We start from the raw sequence: 27,112 nt of genomic DNA, 5'->3' as shown, positions 1-27,112 counted from the left end.
ATTCAACCGAGGTGTTTAAAGAGTCGAGATAGACAGCTCATTTCAGTCAGAGAGACAGATGGCTCATTTCTGACAGAAAGACAGACGGCTTGTTTCAGACCGAGAGACAGACAGCTCATTTCAGTCAGAGTTTGAAGGCAAGAGGGACAGCAGCTGTCCAAATAAGGGGCCCATTTGAGATGGAAAATATGATTTTTAGGTTACACTTATATAGGGAGGAGTGTTAACCTTTGGGGGATGATTCCAGTGTAACAAGGGGTTGAAGGATTGTAGTGGGTGATATAACCAGAATTATATGTCATGGTATGAGTAATTTTATAACACGGATCCTGTGTACTGTATTTAATGATATTATATATGCATTTATTTTTTTCTGAAAATTCTACCAGAAAGAATTGATGTTACACATATGACCACTAGTTCAAAGAACAGCTTCACTGCAAACATCATAAAACAAAAGACTCAAAACAGTAAAAAAAATGCAATGCTTATGATGTTAAATGACATATGTATTGCTGCTGACTTCTATATTAAGTAAAAAAAAACAAAAAAAAAACAATAAATAAATAAAAAACTTCCCTCTGAAATATCCTTACTGATGCCTGGTCAACACAGATTACAAACTGCATATTTAACTTGTGTTTTTATATTGAGAATGCAACATTACTTAATAGAAATACTTAAGAAATTGAGCACGTGTAGCTGGAAGCATGCAATATGCTTTCTAAAGATCGATCGGCAGAGGAAAGAAAACTACAAAGAATTTTACATTATTAATATGAAAGACTGTGGGTCATTCTCAGTGTTGTTGAAGTATCGTTATGAATATTATATATTAAATACAGTGTTTTCAGGCAATGCTTCTATTAAATTACATATTTGTTGAATACATGCCATGTAATTACACATAAGTGTTGTAAGTACAAAGTAAGTACAAAGTGTTGGCAGATTTCGACCATCATGTGGTTCAGCTCTAACTAATGGTCAAAGTTTTCATCCCAAACGGCAGGATTTTTCATTTCCATATGCTTTGGAGACATGCAAATCACTGACCTACAGTCCCCTATTTATGCATATCATGTTTCAAATCCGAAAATCAATAGGCATGACCTTTAAATATCTAAAAAGATTGACCAAATATCCAGTTCTGAGTTAAAAACCACAGCTGAAATAGAGGAAGCATAGGTCAAGATTGCAATCGAGTTCCACAGCAAAAGAACATCAAGAAAGGAAACTATTCACTTGATGGAAAACTGGGTTGTGTATTTCCCTAATAACGGATGGAGGTGAAAGTTATCTCTCCGTAAAAGCAAAAGTTCAACCTTTTAATTCTGTTTTGTCAAAAGGCTATAGCCGCCAAGAACGCAGTTAATTCTGAGATGTGTGATTTGGCTGTCTGGAAGTCACACAGAAGCTGTTCTGATTTGAATTAAGATGGAGATGAAGTATTTTTATGAATACAAGCGGGTGGCCGCCGGTCGAGGCCACGGTTCCCTGCTATTCGTTCTGAATGAGCCCAAGGCAGCAGGACACAAACGGATATTATTCAGTCCTTTCCATAATTAAAAAAAAGAATGGCTCATATTACTCACAATCCTTACCGGCAAATTGGCCAGACATATAAAGCAAAGCTTTCTTTCAAAACTACTTAGTCCCATCGTGAAATAATCCAGTGACAGCGCGTTCAAAGAAAAACTGTAATTGCTGGTAAATAATGACCTTAATTTATCAGCAAATAAACCTGCACCTTATTACTGTACATGAATGAGTCGACATGAGTGCTGTTGACTTCTGTAGTAAGTAATCCCATGCACTAAAAAAAGACTTTCCTCTGAAAAATCCTTACTGAGACCAGAAAGTCACAAATGCCTGATCAAAGCAGATTACAAATTACATATTTAACTTGCATTTTTTTTCTATTGAGAATGCAACAGTGCTTAACAGCAACTTAAGAAACTGAGCGTGAGTAGCTAGAAGCATGCACTATGTTCAGGACTGTATGCTTTCTAAATATCTTCCGGCAGAGGAAATAAAACTACTAAGAATTATTAATACGCAACACTGTGGGTCATTCTCAGTGTTATTGAAGTATCGTTATGCATATTTTATATTAAACACAGTGTTTTCAGGCCATCTGTCCCACAATGTTGTGACAGTTTTTTTAGCTTTTAAAGTTCATCTTAACATGACTCACTCTTGTGAAGCAGTAAGATCGCTCCGATTATCAAATAAGCATTAAGAGCTCAGACTAATATAGCATTCAGCATATACAGCCCTGATTTATTTCTATAAGAGCACAACGCCACATTTCATGGCATTCGATGGCAGACATACTATCAATAAAACGGCTCCACAATACTTCATCACTGCTTTGCATTTCGGCTTCATAAAATACCAGAAAATGCAGTTTGAGGAGATGCACAGAATACAAATGAGTTACATCCGAACTTATAGACAGTGTTCGGCCCACGAAATGAAATCAGAAAGATGAGATCTGAAGTTTCTAGGATATACTCGAGAGAAACAGGGAACAAACCCTCAAGCAATCAATCTTTCAAAGTTTCTGCACAAGTGAAAACTTCAAGCCATGGCTATGGCAGTAACCCATTTAATTCAATTATAAAAATGCATTAAAAAGATATTACGGCAGGGACAGAGTGTAATGAGGCGTGTTTACTTGAGGATATTGTTTATAATGAGCAGTTGTAGGGTTTAGGCCTATAGTTAGAACAGGACATGAGAGTAAACAGACAGAGATGAGATGAGGGAAAACTCGGATACACTGTATGGTCTTTCTTTTAATTTAACCAGTAAGAAAACGAAGGCAAGCTCTGTGTTAATGCACACAGCTTCCCAAGAACCTCAGGCTATCTGTCTTGAAGGAAACAGCCATTTCAGAAATGTTGTCTGTTTCAAATGTCCACCAGATAAAAGAACATGAACACACACAAAAAAACAGCACCATAAACTCAAGAACAGCATAATATTTTGAGAAGAAGAAGAGTCTTACCGTCTGAACTCTGTACAACCGTCAAGACGAACACCAGGCCGCAGAGGACCAAAGACTTCCATTCTGAACATCCCATCCTGGCTCTGACTGGACTCTCCGCTTTCCACATGTCTGGGTCGAAATCACTGTAGTCACAACGATCCAGTGAAGTCACTCTGAGAGATAACCATCATTGACCTCCGAGCCTGCAAGAAAACCACAGCGGACTGTCAGTGTTTGGCTGTCGATGAAGAACTCTTCAGGCATAAAAACTTCCTCCTTTAACTGCTGCAGTCTCGCTCGCCTCAGTTCCTCCAAAGGATATTTTTTTTTTCAATTCATCCCAGGAGTAGAAACCCTCTATTGGAAGGAGACTGAGACCTGAAACAGCAACTCCCGCATTACAAAGATGCCATTTACCTCAAAGTTCGTCTTTATCTGACTCTCCTCTCCCAAACCTGTTCCACTACCATCCTTTTCTGAGGGGAAACAGGTTGTTCGTCCACTTAAGCTACCGGTGCATTTTCTCCAGCCGAAGAGGACTATGTCATGTACAGTATCTCATCCTTTAAATGTTTTCCTGCTCTGCATGTTTACACCCTCCACCAGCCTCCCATAAAACACACTCACGGCCTCATGGGAAACATCGTCACTCCAGTAACGAGCCACTTAGGAGCCCATTAAAAACAGTGTGTGCACCCCCTAGGTTTCTTAAAGATACACTAAATATATCACACCACCCTTTAATACTTCATCACATTACAGGGTAGTTCCTCGTGTCTGGTCAATGAAAGTATTGGAATTTGAATTGTCATATATATATATATATATATATATATATATATATATATATATATATATATATACATATATATAGTCATGAGGTGAGAAAATGTGATTAAAAACATCAGGAGTCTGTTTACATTAATATAAAAGAGAGGGGTAATAGTGTAATAGTGAATGTATGTATTATTAGATGAAGAATGTCTAAATGCTAATGCATTGTCTTAAACGTATCAAGGTTATGGCCTTCTGTATCATTAGCATTCAAGAGTCAACAATGCGGCTGAAAATAGTATAGTCACATTGTTGTTTTATGTGACAGCGTAGATATCTTATACTTGTAAAATCTTGTCAAGTGTGAAAAAAAAGAATCAACAACAAATTATGGACAGTAGAACTTGTCAACTGTAGGACTTCTCAAAATGAAACTCAGTCACTCTAATGATGTCACTTCATCTTCATTCATCTTTTCAAAGAACAGTTCAGTATTATTTAATTTCCATGTAGCTAACTGATTAATTGTGTTATTTTATTAATTTGACCGTTCGTTTGATTGTTTGTCCTTCAAACTAAAATATGTGTTCACTAATGTAAAGTAACATGGCAACAGCAAGCAGATTATTGGATAAATTAATTAATTGCTGATCACTAAAACATTTATTTCTGAATTTAAACAATCACCCCTCATGACATTCTGTCTTCTGTGGAAAATAAATAAATAAACAACCAAAAAAATATATTTTGAGAATATATCAGAATGGATGTCAATGTGGACCAAAATTGTTTGGTTGCCCACATTCTTCAATTAAAGCTAGGACTGAGGTGGGTCTTGTGCATGTTGCCCAGTTGGGTCCCACCTAGTGGCAAGTTCAATCCTTTATGAAATCAATGTGGGCAATTGAAATGGGGCCATTATGGAACTCCCGGACAATCCTAGATAGAGAGCCCATTTTTCAGCCCATTTCAAACCCAAACGGGTCCCATATACATATGTTAGCTGTGATCTTCTTTTTCTGTAAATGATGACATTTTTGGGTGAACTATCTTAAAAAAAAATAGTTTGGCTTTAAATTCATTTGAAATATACTAAACAAAAATGCTAAATATGTACCATCATCACATTCAATATGTTTTTGAATTCATATATTTAAGCTGACAAAACAATAGTTGATTATTGTGTTTGGTTCACATTAAATCTTTCTATTTAATGGGAACACTGAAATGGTGGGTGTAGCATTATTAGCATTAGCTTTAGCTAAATGACAGCACAAAACAGCAGAGCCTCCCAGCATACTTAGGTTCTGAAATATAGAACTGTATTTACCCTAAAATCATCTGTGTTGAGTAAAAAAAAAAAAAAAAAAATTGACTAGCGAAGTCGGTGTGGTGGTGGCTCACAGCAGGTTAGCTGTGAAGAAAAATAAATGCATAAAGGATGAGGGCTGATCCCTACATAGTCAAGGGGTGTTAGACTAAATCAACGACAACAGCTCCGTACTTTCATATCTCCATCTCACGCTGTGAGCGGTTAACATGCTGATCAGTCTCCAGAAGCAGAGCCTTGGACGAAGGCGGCCCGTCTGACTCCCGCGCTCCTCATTATACGTGTTGAGGTCTCTCCCCTCCGCGGGAGGCCTTATCTCCCTAAGCTGCAGCAAAGACCGGCGATCAACACCTGTTAAGTGCTTCAAACAAATACTGCCGTTCCAACGCTGACGCGGCACAGCGGGATGGCCTGTTGTCGCTGTTCTGTTGTGTTTTGTGTTTGCAAATCAAATTAAAAACTCTTATAATGACAAATTAAGACAGCAACCATTTATCTTCAAAGGATTCCGGCCGGGGTGTTTGATACCGGCTCTCCCTTTGATTACGGCCGGCCCTTTACGCCGAAAGCTTCGCAAAATTGTGCAGCTTTGGTACAAACCAACAAAGCTATATAAGGGCTGTGATCGATGGAGAGGTCCAGACCCAGAAGGCTTTTTCACAGCTGTGTACATCTGCTCCATCAGACTAACAACACGCAACAAAACAGTTGCATGAAATAAAAAGAGGAACTTTGAAAGAACATTCCACTTCTCTGGGTGAGAAGAGAGCCGTTCAAATCAGACCTGAAAGGCCAGTTTGAGATGTTAATGCCAAAACAGAGAAACAAAGGGCAGATGTGTAATTATGCGGCCGTCTTTCTCTCAAGCGGGAGTGAGACCCACCGGAGAATAGAGGAGGAGTCATCCATTCAGAGGGGTGGGTGCAGGAATAATGCACGAGAGGCAAGGCGGAGGGGGGTTTACAAACTTTACAATGTGAGATTGACAGCTTGCAAGTCTCGCTTGACCTCTGAATTAACCCCCAAGCTTTCAATGAACTACAAAAAGAGCCATGAGATTGATAGTCAAAGAATATGACAAGTGTATAAAAAATGGACTCATAAACAGGAACACGCATTCACACAATGGACCTCGAACACACCAGTGTCGGGACAAAGCACACAAGCTGACAAGCTAAATATTCATAAATCATGCAAATCATGAAACATATCTTTACAAGTACATTTTTTGTATCATTTTAAACATTCCATCAGAGTTAATTGTTAACAAACTGCAAGCTAAATCTTGTGAAATTATGTTGGCATAGACCTTACGCCTTCAGAAAATGTATCAGAAGGTTTGAAAGTAACTTGATGTTGTTGTAATAACGTAAGAATGTGAATGAAGAGGAGACTCTAAAAAGTTTACTTCTCTAAAAGAGAGTTTACATCTCTAAAAAAGGCTGATGAAATCAGTCAGGATTTGTATTATTTAAATAATAGATACTTTAAAAAGAGAACGACTTTCAAGTAACAGGGTAAACACTTAACCTGGAGACACTACCTCAAGACTTACTGAGAAATAGAATATTTAGAAAATGTAGATGTACGTAGTTTTTGGAAGAAAAAATATGCAAAAATAAAAGACTTACTGGCTTTTTCCTCAATGTTTGTCTAGTAAAACGTTTGTAATGTATTGTTATTTTTTATTTTTGAATGAGGGACACAAATGTCACCAGTTTTCCAGACCAATAATGCACCATTAGCCACATGAAAAATTCGCCTGTGACGAGTTTGTTTTCGATGTTTTAGTATTTGTGCTAGAATATCAGGTCAGTGATCAGATGACAGTGTCCCATTGAGACAGAAACGCTAGAGGAAATCAATCAGCGGTCCAGGGGTGGGCCAGTTAATGCACAGCCACACATGAGTCATTCTGAACACATCCTATTCGACTCCACTGTCATGCATTCACCTTTGCCATCTGGACGCTGTCGGTTGTGTACATTTTAAAACCAGAGGACAAACATCATGATATAGGGGTGACGGATGTATTAAGGTCAGGTGGACGACAATGTCAAACATTAAATGAGCAAATGACAGAAAACTCCAAATGTCGCTGTACACGCAGTGAATTAGAAATGGCATGACAAGCTAAATGTAGAGGATAGGAAAAGCAAATCAAACTCAAAAAATGGAACACAAACAGAGGCATTCTGCATTGTTTTTGAAGCTTTCATTGCAACTGGATGGACAAGAGTGACCAGTGTAATTCCTTTAAATTTCTCTTGTTGTGCAACACAGTCATACAGGTTTTTAGCAACATAAGGTTGATTCAAAATGACAGTGATTAGGTAAACTAATCCATAAATAAATCTATTTTTTTTTTCCAGAACACTGTACTAAAACTGCTTCCTGCGGTGCTATTTAGCGCTCCGTTGCTATTAAATCTGCATTGCGGCAGCAAAAAAAACATATGTTTTATCTTTTTGTTAGCTCACTCTCTAAATGAAATAAAAAGTCTGGACAATCAACAGACAGTAAATATTATTATTATAAAATGAATAACTATGTCCAGGTTTTTTTAAATAATAAATAAATAAATAATTACTCATGAATAAACTGGTCACGAGACCAAATCCATCAAAATGACTTATTAATGAAATCATTAACGATCCCGATTCAAAACATTGATTTGAATCAGAATAGAAACCAATATCACTCAGTTCCTTGCGGTTCCTATTCCTGCGTTCACCAGCACAGCTGGCTTTTACACCAGAGATGCAAATGTATCATCTTAACTGGCCATTTAACTCTGTGTTTAAGACCTGGAAAAGATACATGAAACTCTGTGTCTCATGACCATGCCTAATCTGAATAACTGCTTTAATGAAAGTACATAGACTCTGTATAAAGGAACACATAATGCTTTGAGTGCTGGTAAAATACTGCAATCACTCTCTGTGAATGAAATCTCACCCTTTTTAACTTCTTTTCATCCTTCACTCAAAGAGGATGCTAAGGATCCATTAATCAGAGCAATCAAAGTCTCTATCAAGCCGCCACACAAGCAAAAAACCAAACCAAAACTAAGAACCAGAGCAGAACCAAAGCCCTCAGTGCAAACTAGAGCTTCTGGAGAAGTTGCTGGAAATAGATTCAACAGCCCCTTTTTAGTAGAGATTACCGAACACCACATTCATACCCTACAGGAAAGGGTTAGTTTACTCATCTATTCATTATTCTTATACACGGCTTTCTAATTCCGACAGTAAATGACATGCACACCGGTGTAATAACATGCAGAACGTATCAGAAATCCTATTAAAATGGCACGGTGTCTCTCAGAGACGATTATAATGGGCCTGGACTGCTATGAGTAAGTTAGTTTTAATACGGCCGTCACATATTGTTAACAGTAATTTTGATGTTTTAGTGGACAAGGAGTGGATTATCTGAAAATGAAATTTAAAAAATGTCATTTCCATTAACTGATAGCGCCAAAGTCCCACTTTTAGGTTGCAGACGATAAGGAGGATTCAGCCCCGTCGTGTTTTCTCGAGATGCCTCTGCTTTTTAACGGTAATAGAGTGACATTAATATGGGGAGACGTAGAAGAAGGTCAAAAAAATTCTGAGGACCACCATTATACAGGTATCTTACACGGATAGCACCTGCCAATCAGAAGAAAGAAGTCCTTGACACTCCATGTTTCCCCTTCAGCTGGGATACGGGAGGAAAACACACTTTCTTTGGCAGCAAAATGCACTGAGCACTTCACACAAATACACTACACTGTGGAGTTCCATGCCTTTATTAAGGCATTAGAAGAACAAACAACTATTTGTTTGTTTAATTATTTAATTATTAGATCTGTTAGATAATCTACTGCGTAACATGAATAATATTCAACTCATTTTAAAAGCATAATTTGCATGCAACCCTGTTACTGTACAAGTTAGCCCTTTTAGTTGCATATAATGCAACTGCTTCAAATTGTGACATTCAAAAAATAACATATATCGGGTCATTTCTAAACGTAAATAATCTTATTCATTACAATTTACACAATTTGTAGCACTGACTTTATTTGTCAAGCGAAACCATTCAACAGTACATTATTAATTTAAAATATGTGAAAAAATAACAAATGTGTAAAGATTCCGTTTTTAATATAAACAGATCATTAACTACAATCCAACATTTTATCATAAATTAGTCAAGTCCAAATTTAGCAATAGGCTAATTTAGGCTAAATTTCAACCATGTTTTAACTTTACTCAGGCACAAAATGTAGTAACAGGACAGCAAAAATGTTCACTGACTATTTGATCAAAATAAGGGTTTAAAATGAAACTTATTTTTAAAGCCCTATTCTGTACTTCACTCTTCACTGTGTTTTTGCATCAGTGGCAAACAGGGCCACAACATCTGTCTTCATGCCACAAAAGGAGAGCTGCCCAATGTAAGAGGTCATAAAATATCAGGAGAGACTAGAGACAAGAAGGTTTCTGCTACTCTCACAGGCTCATCATCTCACTTTCAACAAAATGCATCAATTTTTAATTCCTGCGAAAGCAATGAAAGCACTGTTGCTGTCAAAATGTTGCAAATGCATGGGTGAAAATGCGTCCATGTGTGTGCCGGTGTGTGTGTATGTGTGTGTACGTGTGTATACACAGAGGGACAGTCACAAACACGGTCTGTCATTTAGCATGCTCTGTTCAGAATGTTCATCCAAATGCCTGACCTCACCAAAGAGCTGTCTTCTTGTTTTAGTCAACATGAAACAACATCCACACATTGTACATATATAGATAGATAGATAGATAGATATATAGATAGATAGATAGATAGATAGATAGATAGATAGATAGATAGATAGATAGATAGATAGATAGATAGATAGATAGATTTATGTTTACATAATATAAATGTTTACACACACACACACATATATATATATATATATAATCACGATTAATTGCATCCTAAATAAAGGTTTATGTTTACATTATATATATATATATATATATATATATATATATATATATATATATATATATATATAAATTGTAAACAAAAACCTTTATTTAGGATGCAATTAATCGTGATTAATCGTTTGCTAGCATTCATTTTAAAAATACATTTTTAAAATAAGATCTTATATTTTAAGTATAAAGAATGATTGGTGAAGTCAGCCAAAATAAATATTAGTTTCATAGGCAGAAAAGGTGTTACATTTTGATCAAATATTACATATACAAACTTTTTTTGCTTTATAATAACACGCTCAGATGAGGTACATAAAAAAGAATCAGGAACATGTATAAATAAAGTAAATAAGATCAGTTTATATTTCATGTCAGCCTTTTATGTTTTTATGTGTCTGTCCTTCACTGACATTTACTTATTGAACACCATTTTACACACACACACACACACACACACACACACACACAATCCAGCTTGTCTGTCTGCACAGATACACAGCGTCTCCTTCAGACAAGAGCAGTTGTGTGAGCGTAACGCCTACTCTGTCCCTCTATTAAGCACCAGATCATCAATTATTCAGCACCATCGTGAGCCATTATTCAACAGGATGATTAATTTTTAAGATGGCAGAAGGGAACACAAAACCTAAAGTGAGGGGCATTAAAAGAAAGTCTTGAATGGGTGACATTAAAAGCGGAGTGGCGAAGAAACCTACCGATGATTGATTTGGGCAGGTTGATTGATCGATTTCATATGAGAAGAAACGATTTGTAGATGATTCGAGCTTTGATAGCTCAAACGCTAGCAGAGATGATTCAGGATTCGGCCACAAACCACAAAGTCGTTTAGACGCTTTTAATTAATGGCCACTTACTTTAATTAAAGTAAACAAGCTAAAACTAGAGAAGGGTTTTCATGAACGTATAAATAGTCTACTAAGCACTTAAATCCTTCAAAACACTATTTTTTTTTTTTTTGGGTGTGTGACTTCTCCAGATTTCAACAAGCAAAATGGCGTGATGGTGAGAACGAGCTCGACAGTAAATCGTTTAAAAATCGGCAGACAGATAAGCAGGGAGGAGTTTGTTCCCTGCGAGAAATCAACTGTCAGGTCAAATCTCTCCTGACAACACAACCAGCAGTTAAAGCCTCATGCTAAACCTAATGCTACGATACTGACCTTTTCCAAAGACGCCATCAAAATCATTCATTTTTGAATTCAAGTGCGCACCTGCTTTTGCATGTGAAAAATTAGTGTCGTTAATGCCTTTGCACGTGAAAACCGAATGCTAATTTTTACCATCGCAGAGCCTCGTCGCCGGCCGAATTATGTGCCTTTTGTGTTGCTATAAGCATTTGGTTGAAAAGTGAGAAAGCTAAACAGTTTAGGAAAGGAAGTGACTTTCATTTTACACCCTCGCCTCCCACAAGCTCAGCTGAACAGTCGGATGCTTGGCAAAGAGTCACGGTGAGTCGACACTGCCATTTCTGTGGTTAAACAGGACAAACTTGTGGTCCTGCAGGTTTTGCTTTCAAATTCTCCATCTCATTATGATCCTCTGCCTGGTATCTCATTTTTATCACAGTTTGGATCATAATTAACTCTATATTACTTCAATCTTGCTCTAAGACCTCTAATAATATATATACTGTATTTTTTTCTAGTTTAAGATTACTACTCAAATGGAGTGGAAAGTGAAAAGATGACGTTTTTTTGATTTGCTAGTATTATTGCCTGAGCCATATGTTAAAAACGAGAAACTTTTAAGTGTCTAATACGTATGTATGGCTTTACAGTTTCAAAACTTCAGTAATTACTTTAGGATGATGAACTAAAATTGATGTCATTTTAAATCTAGTGAATGGGAAAAAAATATAATGATTCAAATCTGGAGGAAAGGAGCCATGCACTGAGTCTCTCGCATGGCTCTAGTTTGTTTGTGTGGTGATCTCTCATTGTGAGCTGTTAGGCTCAAGGCTCTGGAGAAGAAAGCCATGAGAGATTGTGTCTGGATCGTTAGCCTCATTTACATGTGTTAACTAACACTGTGAGCAGTGGAACTGAGACGCAGCTGTCCCTCCACTAGATTGAGACTGAACTCATTTGACCCCCTTACACTTCTTAAACTTTTAAAGAAAGTTGAAAGGCTAATTGCCAGTTCTGTGTATTTCATTCAAAACACTGAAAAGGCCAATGCACATGCCAAGTGTCACAGTCATGTGACTGCGGTAATGTCTCTCCTGTCAAGCACCACAAATGACAATCAACTCGGTCTCCGTACGCATTCAATATACTCATTATTATTTAAAGGGTTCATCGGATGCCCATTTGCCACAAGTTGATATGATTCTTTGACTATGATTCTATGATTCTGACCCCGCCCCTCTCTTCCGAGCTGCTCTCTGAGAGACGGTAAACTTTAGCCGCATTTATCATTTAGCTAACTAGCAAGGTATCAGGAAAGGTGATTTGCAAAGAATCATAAAATAAAAAAATTATACTCACTTCTTCTTTAGGTGAGGCTGGATAGTGGGCTTAGATGTTGGGAGTAAATAAAAAAACTGCTGTGTTCATTATTACATCTAACAACAAAACACATCAATCGTTTAGGAGTCATTCTTGTCTACATCTGCTCCGGTGTGAAAACAATGCTGGAGTAATGATAGCTCACTCAGGGCGGGTCTAAGGCTAGACGCCAGTCCAGTCTGTGCTGAAACGCTACTGTCAATCAACAATCGTGGGAGGGGCCTGTCTGTGTGATGTCACACAGACAAGAAGCTGAGAACGGTTTGATTTGAGAAAGGGGTAATGATTTTAGTAGATAAAATAAAATAACAACAAAAAACTTTTTTTTAAATCGTTGTCATTATATGGTGGTTGTGTACACACACTGCCAACACACATGTATGTAAACATCTTGTAAAAGTGTATTTCAAATCCGATGACCCCTTTAGTGAAAGTGAAAAGTGAAAGTGAAGTGACATTCAGCCAAGTACGGTGACCCATACTCAGAATTTGTGCTCTGCATTTAACCCATCCGAAATGCACACACACACACTGTGAGCACACACCCGGAGCAGTGGGCAGCCATTTATGCTGCGGCGCCCGGGGAGCAGTTGGGGGTTCGATGCCTTGCTCAAGGGCACCTCAGTCGTGGTATTGAAGGTGGAGAGAGAACTGTACATGCACTCCCCCCACCCACAATTCCTGCCGGCCCGGGACTCGAACTCACAACCTTTCGATTGGGAGTCCGACTCTCTAACCATTAGGCCACGACTTCCCCTTTTATTACTTAATAGTAATAATAACTACCATGGTGAATTTCCAATTAAACTTTGCCACCACAGATTAGCACTGTTTGCTAATGTTACTACATCAGTCCAGTGGTTCACAATGAGTGTTTCACAGTGAAATCTTTTTTTTTTTTTCAGAAATAAGTTATTTTGGAACCCAGATACTTAGGTTTGTGTAGTGGCTTTAGGGCTGTTTGTTATCAGTAGCAGAAAATGGCTTTATTGTGTAGCTAGTCAGCAGATGTAAACAACAGCTATGGCGGCTGCGTTTTCCACACAGGTTAAAGCTGCACATTAGCACAGCAGTCAAACAGACACAGCTTGGAGTGACTGAAGAGTTTGTGTGCTATATAAGCCTGACTGACTTTGTATGCTCCTTCAGTCCTTTAAGCCCACGCGTAACACTGCGCTGGCAGCAATCACGCATGAGTATGCGTGACATAATATGAAACCATGTTTTCTTGCCATTTTCTTCCTGTTTATAGTGTAATAAATGCATGATGGGATTGGGAACAGTGGTTTGCTGGAGGGTCTGAAGCTTGATTTTTTTATACCAGTTGCGAAATGTCTTCAGGAAAGGTTTGGAAAGCCTCGTGAAATGGTTTCTCAACCTCATTCTGTTTATTTACAATTCGAGTGTGACAAATTCACTGCCTCATAGATGCGATGTTGTCTATCTCATGTATTTCAAAGGGATTTTTTCTTCTTTTTTATTTTTTTTTTGCAAACACAGAGCACAAACATCTGACATTAATAGCAGCCCATATAATAATGTCCGACATTCAACACCAGCAGGAATACGGGACTGTTTCCGAGCACATTTTAGTCAAAATATGCTTTCTTCATAAAGTTCTCCCACAGTTACATTTTCTCACAGTGATGCAGCCTGAATAACGATGTTGCTCGGAAATTAGCTGGGATGCAGCGGAAAACAGCTGCATTCAGTTGCAGGCGATAGCATACTGGCGCTTGGATGTGACATTGATGGGTTTGATGTCATCTAACTTTTCCTGCAGCGTTTCATGCAATCCTCAAATGGCTGGTGGAGCCACAATGCTTTCGGGAGATGCATGTGTCATATAAGTGACCTGCGTCCAGGGAAACAACCTCCCAGCAGTGGACTCTGAACCTGTCCAGAAATCAAAGCCTTAAGTGTCCTGAGGAATCTTCCTCATATAAATAGATTACCAATGTTTCAGCTGTCTTCTGCCACCAGCGGAAAGGCTGCAGATACAGAAAATTCCTTTTCTGCCTTTCTCTGTCTGTCGTTTTTGTCTCTCTAGCCTCTTTATTTGTGTTCTTTCAGCTCTGGTATGTTGTGAAGGTCTCTGCCATTCAGTGTAATTTTCCACAATCTGAGTCCAGAGGAGGATATCATGAGCACACTCGGGGGTGACAGCGCAACTGTCTGAAAGCAGGGATCAATTCAGGATGCCTGCTTCACAGAGAGGTCAAAAATAACAAGTAGCGTTTCCCTCTGATCAAGGCGTAGGTTTAGATTTTAATAAGAGCTGAACATACAGTATGCAAATGATGTCATTCAATTATTTATACATCGTTCACGCAGACTTAGTCTTGCTCTGTGTTTCTGCACCCATTGTGCGTATCGTGAATATATCTTTGTTTTAGTCCTTCAGGGAAAGATAACCGATGATGTTACTACAACAGAGGACAACTGCAGGGTTAAAAAAAAGCATATTCTCCATAAGCAAATATGTATTATCTAACATATGCTGTGAGGCTGTTAAATTATGTTATATGCGTATTTTGATTTGATTCCTTTCAAAATAGTGTTTAACTTCCTACATTTTTATATAACATTATTTCAATGTTTTTTTAAACAAAGTATTTTATATGTTCCAAGGTTGTATTTATTTGATAAAAACTACAATAAATAATGAAATAATATTACAATTTAAAATAACAAATTAAATATAACAAAATAATAAAAAATATATATTTTAAAGTACTTATTAATTTATTAATTAGATGTCAAAACTTTTATATATATATATATATATATATATATTTTTTTTTTTTTTTTTCAGCATTATTACTTTATTCTCCAGTGTCATAATTTTTCCAAAGTCAATCTAATATGCTGACTTGGTGCTTAAGAAACTTGTCTTACGAATATCAATTTTGAAAAACAGTTATTTTTGTGTGAACCATGATACTTTTTGTTTTCAAGCTACTTTGATGAATAGAAAGTTCACAAGAACAACATCTATTTGAAATAGAAATCTTTCGCAACATTCAAAATTTTTCTGCTGTTACTTTTGTTCAATGTTATGTGCCCTTGCTGAATAAAAGCATTACATTCTTTAAAAGAAAACATCTTACTGACACCAAACTTTTGAACGCTAGTCTTTAATTAATAATGAATCAGCTCTGCTCCAAAACCTAGTCAGCTGCCTGTGTAGGTTTCATAGGAATGCATTGTGTCTGGCTCTTTGAAACAAACACAAAGATGCTGCTTATGTACAGCGTCTTACGATGTTCGATTTCATAGGATGCTGCCTTTGTAGGCAGTAGATAGCAAGGCAGCACAGAAGGTTTGGGAGAACAGCCACAGTCAATAAATGTTATACTGTACAGTCACTGTGTCTGAATCCATTGCGTCGTTCACATTCACAAATATTTCATTTCATTGAGGCACTTTCAGAAAAAAGAAAACCAAATCCATATTACGAGACGAAGGAAAGGCTAGAGCGTTTCTCTCTAAGAACATGAGCTCCTAAAATGTTATTGAGGACAGGAAACCATTTGGTGCAGCAGAATGAATTAAGCCAAAGCAATACAAGATTATCCAATTATAAGACTAATATGGCTTTAGCAAAGGTAATTGCTTTGATGGGGCTTGCGATTCGCTGCATGCACCGGACAGAAAGTCCAATAGGAAAACCGACTGCACTACAAAAAGCTTCTTCTTTCCTTATGTATTCTGTGACATAATCTATAAATCACATTAAACTCTGTGAATGAAAGCCCACGCACACACGCACACACAAAAGATGTTTCTACTCTTCGGCTGGGCATGTTTTCCTTTCTCTTAATTGCAATGAAGTAACCAGACACACCACTGGAGGTTGGTGAAGCAAACACTGAGTAGATCTTATCAGAATACAACAAAAGAGTCCACTGGAGCCGTGGTGGTGACGGGGGGCCACTCGGCGGACGGGGTCGGCTGGGCCGGGGGCTCGCAGAGAAATGTGCTTCTTTCAGCCAAGAGCATGAAGATAGAACAGCTCTGTCCATCACGGGAGCTAATGACGGTTAGAAATATGCCTATTAATTATAAATGCAACATTTATTTGCTTCTGCTTGTCAGCATTGTGTAACTTTTGAAATTAATATTGAAATATTTTAAACAGCTTATAAAAAAAATGCATTTTATCATTGTTTGTTGTTATTAAAAATGTGTGTGTGTGTGTGTGTGTGTGTGCACATTTTAATAATACAAATAATATCATACAATTCTTTCTATTATATTCTTCCCACACTGTAGATTCTCGTAGAGTAGCATTGTGTAACTTTTAAATTTAATATTTGAATATTTTAAACAGCTCATAAAATGTAACTTATTAACTATTAAAAAGTAGCATTATTTTTTATTATTAATATGTGTGTGTGTGTGTGTGTGTGTGTGTGTACAGCATGTGTGTGTATGTGTTCACGCGTATATATTCTTCCCACACTGTAGAATGTATCTATTTTCAGTTTTAATGATAACATAATTTTTTACAAGACTACTCAACAGTTAAAAATTTGCTATTTTCAAGGTTTTAAATGTAGTATATATATATATATATAAAAATTTTTTTTTTTTTTTTTTTACATTTATCCAGTTAGATATCTGCGAGTAACTCTCTTGGCTCTCGTGTGTGGCGTGAGACAAGCCGCCCCACCACTGTTTGTGTTAACGGACGAAATTCACACCAGGCATGTGTGAGTTATGCAAATGCCATTAGGAAGTGTTTGACACTTCGCAGTTTTTTGCCGATCAGAGCCATTTCAGCAGGTGCCACAAACCAAAGATATCAGAACTACCATGTGGCTGAAACACACTTTAAATTATTAGAATGTGATTGATGGGTGGTTCCTTTATACACAAAAATTAGATCTTTAGCATTATATAAATGAGTATTTTCCTTTTATATGTCATTTTTTGTATGCCTTACACATTATGCGACGCATGCAACATGCTGTGAACTGTTTCCCCTCCTTAAGCTGTTCACATTAGAAATGCATTGTGGTCATTATAGTCAGCCTGAGAATAAAGGAAGTCAGCTTATATCGTCTGCCGCTTAATCCTGCGCTTCACAGCCAGAGCTGCGGCCTGGCAGTGCTACACACGCTCAAGACACATCGAGCAAAGAGACCAGATCACACTCTGTCTCTCTTTCTGCATCATTTCCTGTCCTCTGTACTCCCGTCCCTCAGGATGAAAATCCTATATGTTACAGAAGAAGACATTACAATTCAAACAAGGCCGAATTTCAACATGACTTCAAAATGAGACCCATAAATGTTATTGAGTTCTTTTTCTCAAAGGTAATGGCTTCGTTTGCCATTCTTTGTTTTTATTTCAATGGGAGAGAAAAAAAAATGTCAGGTAGGTCTTGATTTCATCAGGTGAGATTTCATTGGACCTTGAAAAGTGGGCGTTCCGCATCAGAACGGAGCCTGAATGCGAATTTGCAATGGACACGAGCTCAGATCTTTTGAGGAGCCTGAAGGTCAAGTTCACCCTTGAGGTTTTTATGTATTCTTTATTTTTATTTTTATGTATCCCACTTTTCCAACTTATCCTTGTTATTTGCTGTTACTTCCATAACATTCACTACATTAATATTAATCACATTAAATTGCTTTGTTAACTATTGGCATAATTTTAGAAGAGAACATTACCAAGAACTGTGTACTGAAACAATGCTTTAATAGCTTTTTGGATGCAGCCTTGCTAACATCAGCCAAAAACGAAAGTCACTGCTGAGGTGAAACAAGTACAGGGTATCTATCTGCATGTGTGTGTGTGTGTGTGTGTGTGTGTGTGTGTGTGTGGTTGTGTGTTTAAGCAAATATAAGGCTTTATAAATCATTTTTACAAAAATAATAATATTGCACACCCATACAAAACAAACCAATACAATCTCAAAATATCTCAAAATATTTTACTTAAACTTTTTAAAAACACTATTAAAATAATGTTATATTCAGCATGTGTAGAAACTGGTATATATATATATATATATATATATATATATATATATATATATATATATATATATATATATATATATATGAATTAAAGGTCTGATACAATAGCAATGCAATACGCAAAAAGAAGAATGTACATACACATTAAAAATGTAATTGGTTCAACTTTCAGTTCGTGGTTGAGTGAAAATCCCTGATTCCATTCAGCAGATGATTTGTATTGTACTCATATGTCAGCCAAGGTACAAAAAAGAAGAAAGAAAAAGAAAAGAAAAAAAGAAAACAAGGGGATTTATATACATGAATCCAGTTTGTAAGTATTGCAGCTGTCATTTCTCAGCCTAGCGTGGCTGATGCATTGTGTTAAATAAGCACACACAACACAATGGCACTGACAAGCTGCATTTGAGCCAGAACGGCCAGGTGAGTGGTGTCAGAGAGAAAGACACTTGAGGGCTGTTTGTATTGGGCACATCAGCACTAGAGTAAAGAGTAATGACTGCTACCTTTAAGTAATTAACTTAGTTCTGCAACCTGGCTGTTTGTCTGAATTAAATTCTCCACTCATTATGTGTCATCTTACGCAACGTGGCCGACGGCCTCCTTCGGAAAATCAATGGAGGCGGAGCTGTCAGATGTCACTCGCAGACTGATTAGCCAATCAGTGTTTACCCCTGGCCAGCACAAAGGTCTCACACCTTAATAAACTCCTAATCTCTACATCTGAATTTAGATGAATGCATGGAAGCACAGCATTGATTTAGTCGTAAGAGTTCTCTAGCTTGCTCTATTTGGAGGAGCCCAAAATGTGCTGATCTCAGAACAGTATTCTGTTTGAATTGAATTGAATGCTTGAATTAAAAAAAAAATAAATAAAAAAATAACCTACTCAAACTGTTGTATTCTGTCAGGAACCCTAAAAATGTGCTTTATAATTTATTATTTAAAAATGTGGCATTACTATTTACTTTTTTATTATTTCAGCTGAATCAGAACCTAACACTTGGAGATATAATTTGAAGCTAAATGATCTACAACAGGAGGTCATGAGATTCGGGAACACAGTCCTTGTGATTATACTCTTATGATTGGCTGATAAACTGTCACATAAACCTCACAAGATAAAGCTGACCTCTGACCTTGGAATGTTTTTAGAAAACAACTTCCTGTTGACCCCAGATTAGATTAGTTTTCTAAGGATTAGCGAAATCTGCAGGAAATGTTTGAACTGTTGTTCTGTTTCATTTTATGATAAGAATGTTAACTACCAATCAACATTTTTTTGAGCACTTATATATGAATTCCATTTTTTTGCTTCATGTTTTATGGATTAGATAGAACAAAGAAAACATGTTCAGCACACATGAGAAATCCTTCAAGATTCATCTTTTTTAATCCGTCACATATATGGTTATATAGAGAATATATAAGCAGCGGTTGTAAGTCAGGTCCGCTCCATGGACAGTGCAATTATTACAGAATACAAACACAAAGAAAGTTATATAGAAATATAGGTATGGAAAAAGTAAGATAAAAAAAGAATAAAAATAAAATGCGCAGGACAGTTAGTAGACTTAATATTAAGATGAGCAGGACATTGTTTCATTACTGGTTGAGCTGAAATAAAAGGTGGCTACTTTGAAAAAGCTAAAATCTTCGATTAAAGTTTATTAACATTTTGTTTATTTTATAAAATAGTTTCCATTGCTATTATTTAATAGCTTTAATGACTTTATTACTGCTATAGTTTTTCACAACAATACAAGGTAAAACCGTTTAACAAAAAAGTTAATAGTAATTATTAATATTATTATTAGTAATAATACAAATTATTTAATAGTTTTAATTAATAATTTGTGAAAGTAAATAATAAATACAATTAAAAACAAGACTTTTCCATAATCTTTGAAATTTGAAGATGTTGTGTTGTAAATAACTTGCAAAAGAAGGATTGCACTGCAGGCCAACCTCTCTTCAGCGTTCTGAAATAACAGGTGTGTCTGCTTGAAAAGTGTGCTTCTAGAAACCAGCCGAGACACAGCCCTTCTCCTAGCACCAGACGTCTAATAAACCTCTCTCTCTCACACACTCGCTTTCTCTCTCTCTCTCTTTGCTCACAGATATTGTTTACCCTGTACCTGGGTTCCTACCTTCTCCTCTCTGATGAGAAATTGAATTTTTGGTATTTTCTTTTTAAATACCAATTCTGGTATAGATAAGTCATGCCCCCTGTGTATACACCAAACTAAATATGTGTAGTTCTGAATTTGAAAATGAAATAACACGAATCACGCTGTGGACTTCATTTACATTTAAATCAAAATAAACACGCCGGAGCACAAGATAAACGCTAAACGCATGTAATCCACGATACCAAAATATTCCTTTCCACACAGTAAAAAATCAAATCAAATCGATTACAACAGCTTTGTTTCTATCCGTATAACTGTATAAGTATATAATTGTTACAATCATTTCTGAAAAACAAAAACTTTCATTAATTGCATTCACTTTGTTTATTGTTTTGATTCACTTCGTATTCACACCAGTATTTATATTTTTAAAAGTAATCAGAAATATGCAATTTATCACTTTTTATTCTAATTCTGATTCTATTTTACACTGTAGAATTATAAACAAAACCAATTTTTTTTTTTATTATTATTATTATTTAAAAATAAAGTAATTTTAACTGTTATGTATTTATTTATTTTTTAATTCATTTGTTTATTTATTTATTTTTTTAAGAGATACAGCTATTTAAAAACGAATCAAACTGCTTGTTGTCTGAACACACTCTGGAGTCTGGGTGTGTGCTGCCCACAATCTGCAGCTGATTAAAATGGCAGCCTGTGTAAAAAGTCTGCCGTCCCACTGTCACACAAACCTTTCGCAAGCAGAAACAAATGCTTTGACAAAACGGCAGAGAATGCGCCCTGCCTTCCTCTGATTACTGATCGTAAAATAAAAAGCACCGTAAAATGCAGGTATTTGACCCACCCAAGGCAGTTGAGCACTTTACATAAAACTCCAAGTGTAACAGGGCTGTTTATTCCCCGCAAATTGGCGAGCGTTTATCGGCACAGCAGGATGCTCTGTAAACACAAAACTGAATCAAAAACAAGGAAAAGAAATCATCTGATTTTAAATTCTTGCCAAATCAAATGTGTTTTGATTTGTTTAATTTATATATATATATTATTAGCATTTTTTTTTCGCTTAGTAACCACAGCGTATGGCCCTGTATCCTGTATCACAGTGTCTTTAAAGTAAACGGAGCGAATGTCAATGCTTAAGTGGCTCCCTTGTTTCTGTCAAAGTCATAAAGGCACGTTTATTTATTTATTTTTAAAGTATTAAATCAGTGCTTTAAAGACTATTCAGAAACCATAGTTCCATAGACATGCTTTGTGATGTTGTATTTGTTGTTCAGTAAGTCTGACTATTTGATTCGGCTGTGCAAACGCTCTCATGTTCAAAGAACAATGGCTGTCAGTGGCAAACACACACACACACACACAATACAGTGTATTACGGCTCTAATAAAAGTTCTTCCACAATTTGGCTTGTTCATTATTTAGGGCTCAACTGTGATTTAAATAGACTCTGTTTAACTTAGTTTGAAGTGAGAAATGTTCATATTTGACACATTTTATTGCTCATACTATGCCAAATGTCTGATATTGACCACATGGCGATAATATTGAAATCAGCGCACAGGGCCACAAATCATAATTCCCAGATCGCAAAAATTAAATCAGTCAATAAAATAAAAATTCTGCATATTATGAGAACAGATGAGACTATATAAGCACATTAATAACTGGTCGAGGACATCTCGCTGACAAAATTAAATAAAAAACAATCATTATTCATGCTCTAAAACTGAGACTTTCAAGGCTGACTTTAAAAAATAATAATAATAAGAAGAATATTCACATCATATTTAGCAAACAATATCTGCACTATTTAGACGAAGCGAATCGTGAATAATCAGACATGTGCCGGGCTTTATATGTCTGAGACTAACTCTCATAAGCTACACACTCATGAGCAGAACGTGTGTGTAGGTGTTATGAAATCCATTCATCCCTGCATTACTGGAAATGTAGAAAAACACTCTTTTTCGGCTCTGAGTGAAAATACCTAAGCAAGTTCTCTGGTGGATCTCATAATCCTGCTCATGTTTGGCTGTTTTCTTTTCTCTGATGCAGGAAGGGGGCCAGAAAGAAACAGAGCCAAGGAAAATATTCCTTTGAAATGAAAAGGATGGGATAGTGTTTTCACACACAAACACAAAGACGAGGAGAATTGAACTACAAGCCCTGGTCCCCTCTCACCCCTCCTGTTCTCCAGCTAATAGAGCACAGGGCTCAAACTGAGCTCAGGCCACTTTGAAATGCTAATGGAGCGGCTTCAAACAGAGTCCATTCACACTTATACAAATTCAAAGAAATATATATATTTTCTTTTTTTTTGGTCAGTGAATGTCTATTTAGAGCACAAATGGTGACATGCAAGAATTCCGAGCAAAAACCACTACCATATGGTAAAACTCCGCATCAACACCAAAAGTCCTGTTTCGGAGAAATGATTATGCCCTTTAAAACCATATTGGGCATAATTCTATAAGATCAAATATAAGCCTATTTTAAAGCGTGCAATACTTTATTTTTTTTTCAATGTTATTAATGTAAAAATGCAAACATGCCATTAAGCAACGATTTAATATATTAGATTAACCAGAATGAAAAATAAATCAATCAATCAAATAGAAATGACAGTTCCCATCAATATAAACTGCACATGTAGGTCCAGACTGCCCATCGATGCAGACTCGATATGTTTAGCAGTTTTTTAGTGTCTCTCACATCATGCACCGCATTTCAAACAACACTGGAGCGATGTTTACCCGAAAACATTTGTGATTTGCTCAGTGTTTTGGTAACATTTCAAATTACAGTGTCCAGGTGCAGATATTATATGCTATTATATTTAATTACTACAGTCATAACAATAATAATGTGTAATTATGAGTGCCGCAAATAATTATAACACATTAATTACATTATTACTACCATGTAATTACAATGTAACATGCATACTAATGCAAAGTTTGCCCCAGCACTTTTCACAGCAGTTCAAAGTGTGTTTGGGCAAAGTAGTGCCACCGACCGGATTCTGCTCATCTCACGGTTGGCACCAGGGGCCTGGGCGCGGATTAATTATGAATGTGGGGTTAAAGGATCTAATTTTACAGCGGCTGCTCACAAGTGTCCGATGTTACATTTAGAGTAAGTCAGGTTCAGACAATTTCAGCTGCACTGGGTTCTTACAGTCCCCTAGTTAGCACTCGATCACTGCTGCCTGTGCACCCTGAACCATTCTTTTCACATTAATCAAGCTGAGGAGTTAAAAACGACCAAAAAGAGCCTGAAATTGCTTTTAATTATAGACACAAGACCTCAATTTAACAACCCCAGTCAGGCTTTAGTGAGTTCAACAGTTGATGTAGGTCACCACACGCTTGTTGTAGGAAGCAAAAGGCAATGACAATAAATTAAAGTGTGCAGACTTCACCGACACCTTTAAAGAATTTCCAGTGGAATGAAATATATCTACGGGATTTATTTGAAGACCCCTTATTCCCACACTAATAGTTTCCATTCAAAGAGAGAGAGAGAGAGAGAGAGAGAAAGAAAGAGTAAAAGACAAAGAGAGAAATGGCAGCCGACCAAATCAATCCACATCTGGTTGTGTTTTGATAATAACCATTTCTCAATTAGCCATGGTCCCCCTTTCCATCATTTTAATTACTCTGAACAGAGCAGTTTTGTTCTTTTAGAGTCATCCAACTGGAGCTCAACTCTACTCTTTCTTTTCCATGCAAGTTATGAAATGTAATGCATATTTAAAAGACAAACTTCGCTCTATCGTTATTACTTCACACTATCCTTATCTTAGAGCCTGATTATTATAGCCATTTTTTTTTTCGAAAAGTTTGAGTAACTTATTAATCGCCCACTTCACAGCAAAATTATTTGCATTTTTATAAGCGCATTATGATCATTAACAAAAGGCGTCTTACCTTTTGTGATTGAGCGGACAGTTGAAGAAAAATCTAACGGAAAGTTAATGAATCAGTTGAGGCAATTACAAGCAGGTATTCGAACAGGAGCAGCGCGTTTCAGCGCAGAGCGCGCACATGCTCCGCTCATCCGAGCCTTGTTCTCAGCGCGAGCGCTCACATTCCCGCAGACCGGCGCTCAGTCCTGCGCTCCTCCGCGTCGGGATGAAGAGATGCGGGTTCAGTGAAAGAGTCCGTCTGTCCTGCTGGAGGAGAGAGAGGGGGGGGGGGGGGGGGGCGGGGACGCGGAGCAGTTCGCAAGGCAACTAATAAAAAAAGAGCAAAAAAGCAACGCGAGAAAAAGCAAAAGCAGTCCTCTTTATTTATTTCAGTCCTTTGCGCGTCTTCTTCGGGGTTGTTGAGTCCCGTTCCAGCCGGAGAGAGAGCGGCCCGCGGCTGAGGGCTTTCTCTCTGTGCGAGCTGAGCTGAGATGTGAGAGAGAGGCTGTGCTTAAACCCCGGAACTGGATTCCTGGATCGCACGGATGCGGACTCGGTGAGGAAATGATCGCGTAGACGTAATCACGAGTACAACTTAAGCAACGGCTGTTGTGGAAGACGATTACCCAGAGCCGAGCAGGAAAGTAAAGCAGATTATTTGTTTTGTATATACAACTTTTGGCCAGTTTCCATTGGATTTGCACTGCTACATGCCCTTCATTGGGGCACACAGGAGAAAGATTCCATCATGCACTGGGCAGGCCGGCCTGCTCAGCCAATGACTGCACATGTTTTCTCACTGTAATTCTAGCTTGCATCAAAAAGAAAAAGTGCAGATTTTCGTCTTTTTTTTCTCAACTTGCCCTCAATCAGAAAGACCCACTGTAGCCATGCTGCAACCGGAGCAGTAATCCACAGAACAATGCCATTTGCAACAGCGCACTTACCATTATTTCATTTGTTGACCGTCCTCACAGTCAATGAGCCTGAAATGCAATGCACATCCTAGAACTTATAAAGAATGCAAGGAGAAGCATGCAATTGGAACGCATCCCCCCTTACACCTGGCTTTAATAAAGCTTCGGAGCCATACTTCAGTCAAATACAGCAAGTCAATGGTGTGTGGTTAGCGCACTGGCGCCGTTGTCCTGTGGCTGCCGTCGCATCATCCAGGTGGATGCTGCACATTGGTGGTGGTTGAGGACAGACCCCACCACATGATTGTAAAGTGCTTTGGGTGTGCAGCAGTACACATTCAAGCGCTATATAAATGCATCATTCATTCATTCATTCATTCAACCCTAAGTTGCTCATTTCTCTGTTTCAGTCGTACAGCAGGTGAGGCTCACAGCATAAGAGTGCACACATATATTTTCATATGCATAACTTTACATAGTAATAGATCCATTTTGGGGGACAAAAGAGAAAACAGATGTGATAAAGGTCATTCTGATATTTTTTTCTGATGTTTATGCATTAGTTTTGCAGAAGTAAAACCACATGTGTGTTGCATTCTTGCAGTCAAAGGAAGGCAGTGGGGTTTAGTGAAATCACATACGGACAAATACACACCCACTCACATACGCACATAAAACACGTCAGCTCAACGATTTGATCTATTTAAATATTCTAGGGTTGTCTCTTCAAAAAAAAAAAAAATACATTCTTTAATTGATTTTACTGTTACCATTTTATTTATTTTAGTGGGAAGTACTTCAGAGCAAACTCTTCAAATAAATACAATAATCTTGGAGAATCAATAGATTGTATTATGCATTAAACATAACTGAATTGTAAGATAAATTATATAATATAATAATAATAATAATACTCAAAAGCAGAGTAAAATTTCATGTTTAATGTGTTTCTTAACCCATGTGAATTTTAAAGAAACAGACCTTGTAAAATGACTATGCGCATCCGAGAACCTGTAACAGATATTTGTAATTTTACTATGAATACGAATTCACCTGAACTGTGGTGTATTGTAAAAAGAATAACACTGTTTGATCTATTCAGGATTGAACTGTATTCATTTTAGTTGCTCTTTATGTTATGTAGCACAGCAGATTGTAGCTTAAACAAGGATTAGTGCAGGTATTAGCTGTGCAACACTCTTCCAATCATGAACATCAGAAAATGTGCAGCTTTCCTCTGCTTTGCTGTTTCTGTTGGGTCACATGAGACCCAAAAAATAAAACAGAAAAATCCTCTGAACTATCAACCAGCAACCCTCCCAGTCATATGTTTGTAATGTTTTATTTACATTGGTCGGTGTATGTGTGTGTTTGCGTGTTGGTATTTTTCATTTCTTTAAAAACATTTCTGCTTTCAGAATGTGTGCTTATCTACATTTTTGTATATGGAAAACAGATTTTTCATCATCAGACGGACTTTATTGCTGTAAACACAGGGGTTGCAAGTGTAAATGTGCATGCCAGTCAACGTATTGTGCTTCATTT

General features: G+C 37.1%; 1 protein-coding gene across 26 annotated transcripts in view; it reads right to left on the bottom strand.

Moving 5' to 3' along the window:
* The window catches only part of LOC132126641 (adhesion G protein-coupled receptor L2-like), a 97,246-nt gene extending 71,760 nt beyond the window's left edge, over positions 1-25,486 (bottom strand). For 4 of the 26 annotated variants that reach the window (XR_009427426.1, XM_059538040.1, XM_059538042.1 and 1 more), the window contains exons 1-2: positions 24,673-25,484; positions 3,011-3,195 (exon numbers count right to left, since the gene is read on the bottom strand). Coding sequence is in view for 25 of the 26 variants with exons in the window: in XM_059538040.1 (XP_059394023.1) it covers positions 3,011-3,119 (109 nt within the window). In the remaining variant the exon portion in view is untranslated. Of the gene's footprint in view, positions 1-3,010; positions 3,196-24,672 lie in introns of all 26 variants that reach the window. The other 22 variants (XM_059538034.1, XM_059538036.1, XM_059538038.1 and 19 more) reach the window with 8 other exon arrangements.
* Positions 25,487-27,112: the final 1,626 nt, after the last annotated feature.

This window comes from Carassius carassius, chromosome 44 (genome assembly GCF_963082965.1).
Source record: "Carassius carassius chromosome 44, fCarCar2.1, whole genome shotgun sequence".
NCBI classification, from domain to species: domain Eukaryota; kingdom Metazoa; phylum Chordata; class Actinopteri; order Cypriniformes; family Cyprinidae; genus Carassius; species Carassius carassius.
This window is presented reverse-complemented; position numbering and strand designations above follow the sequence as displayed.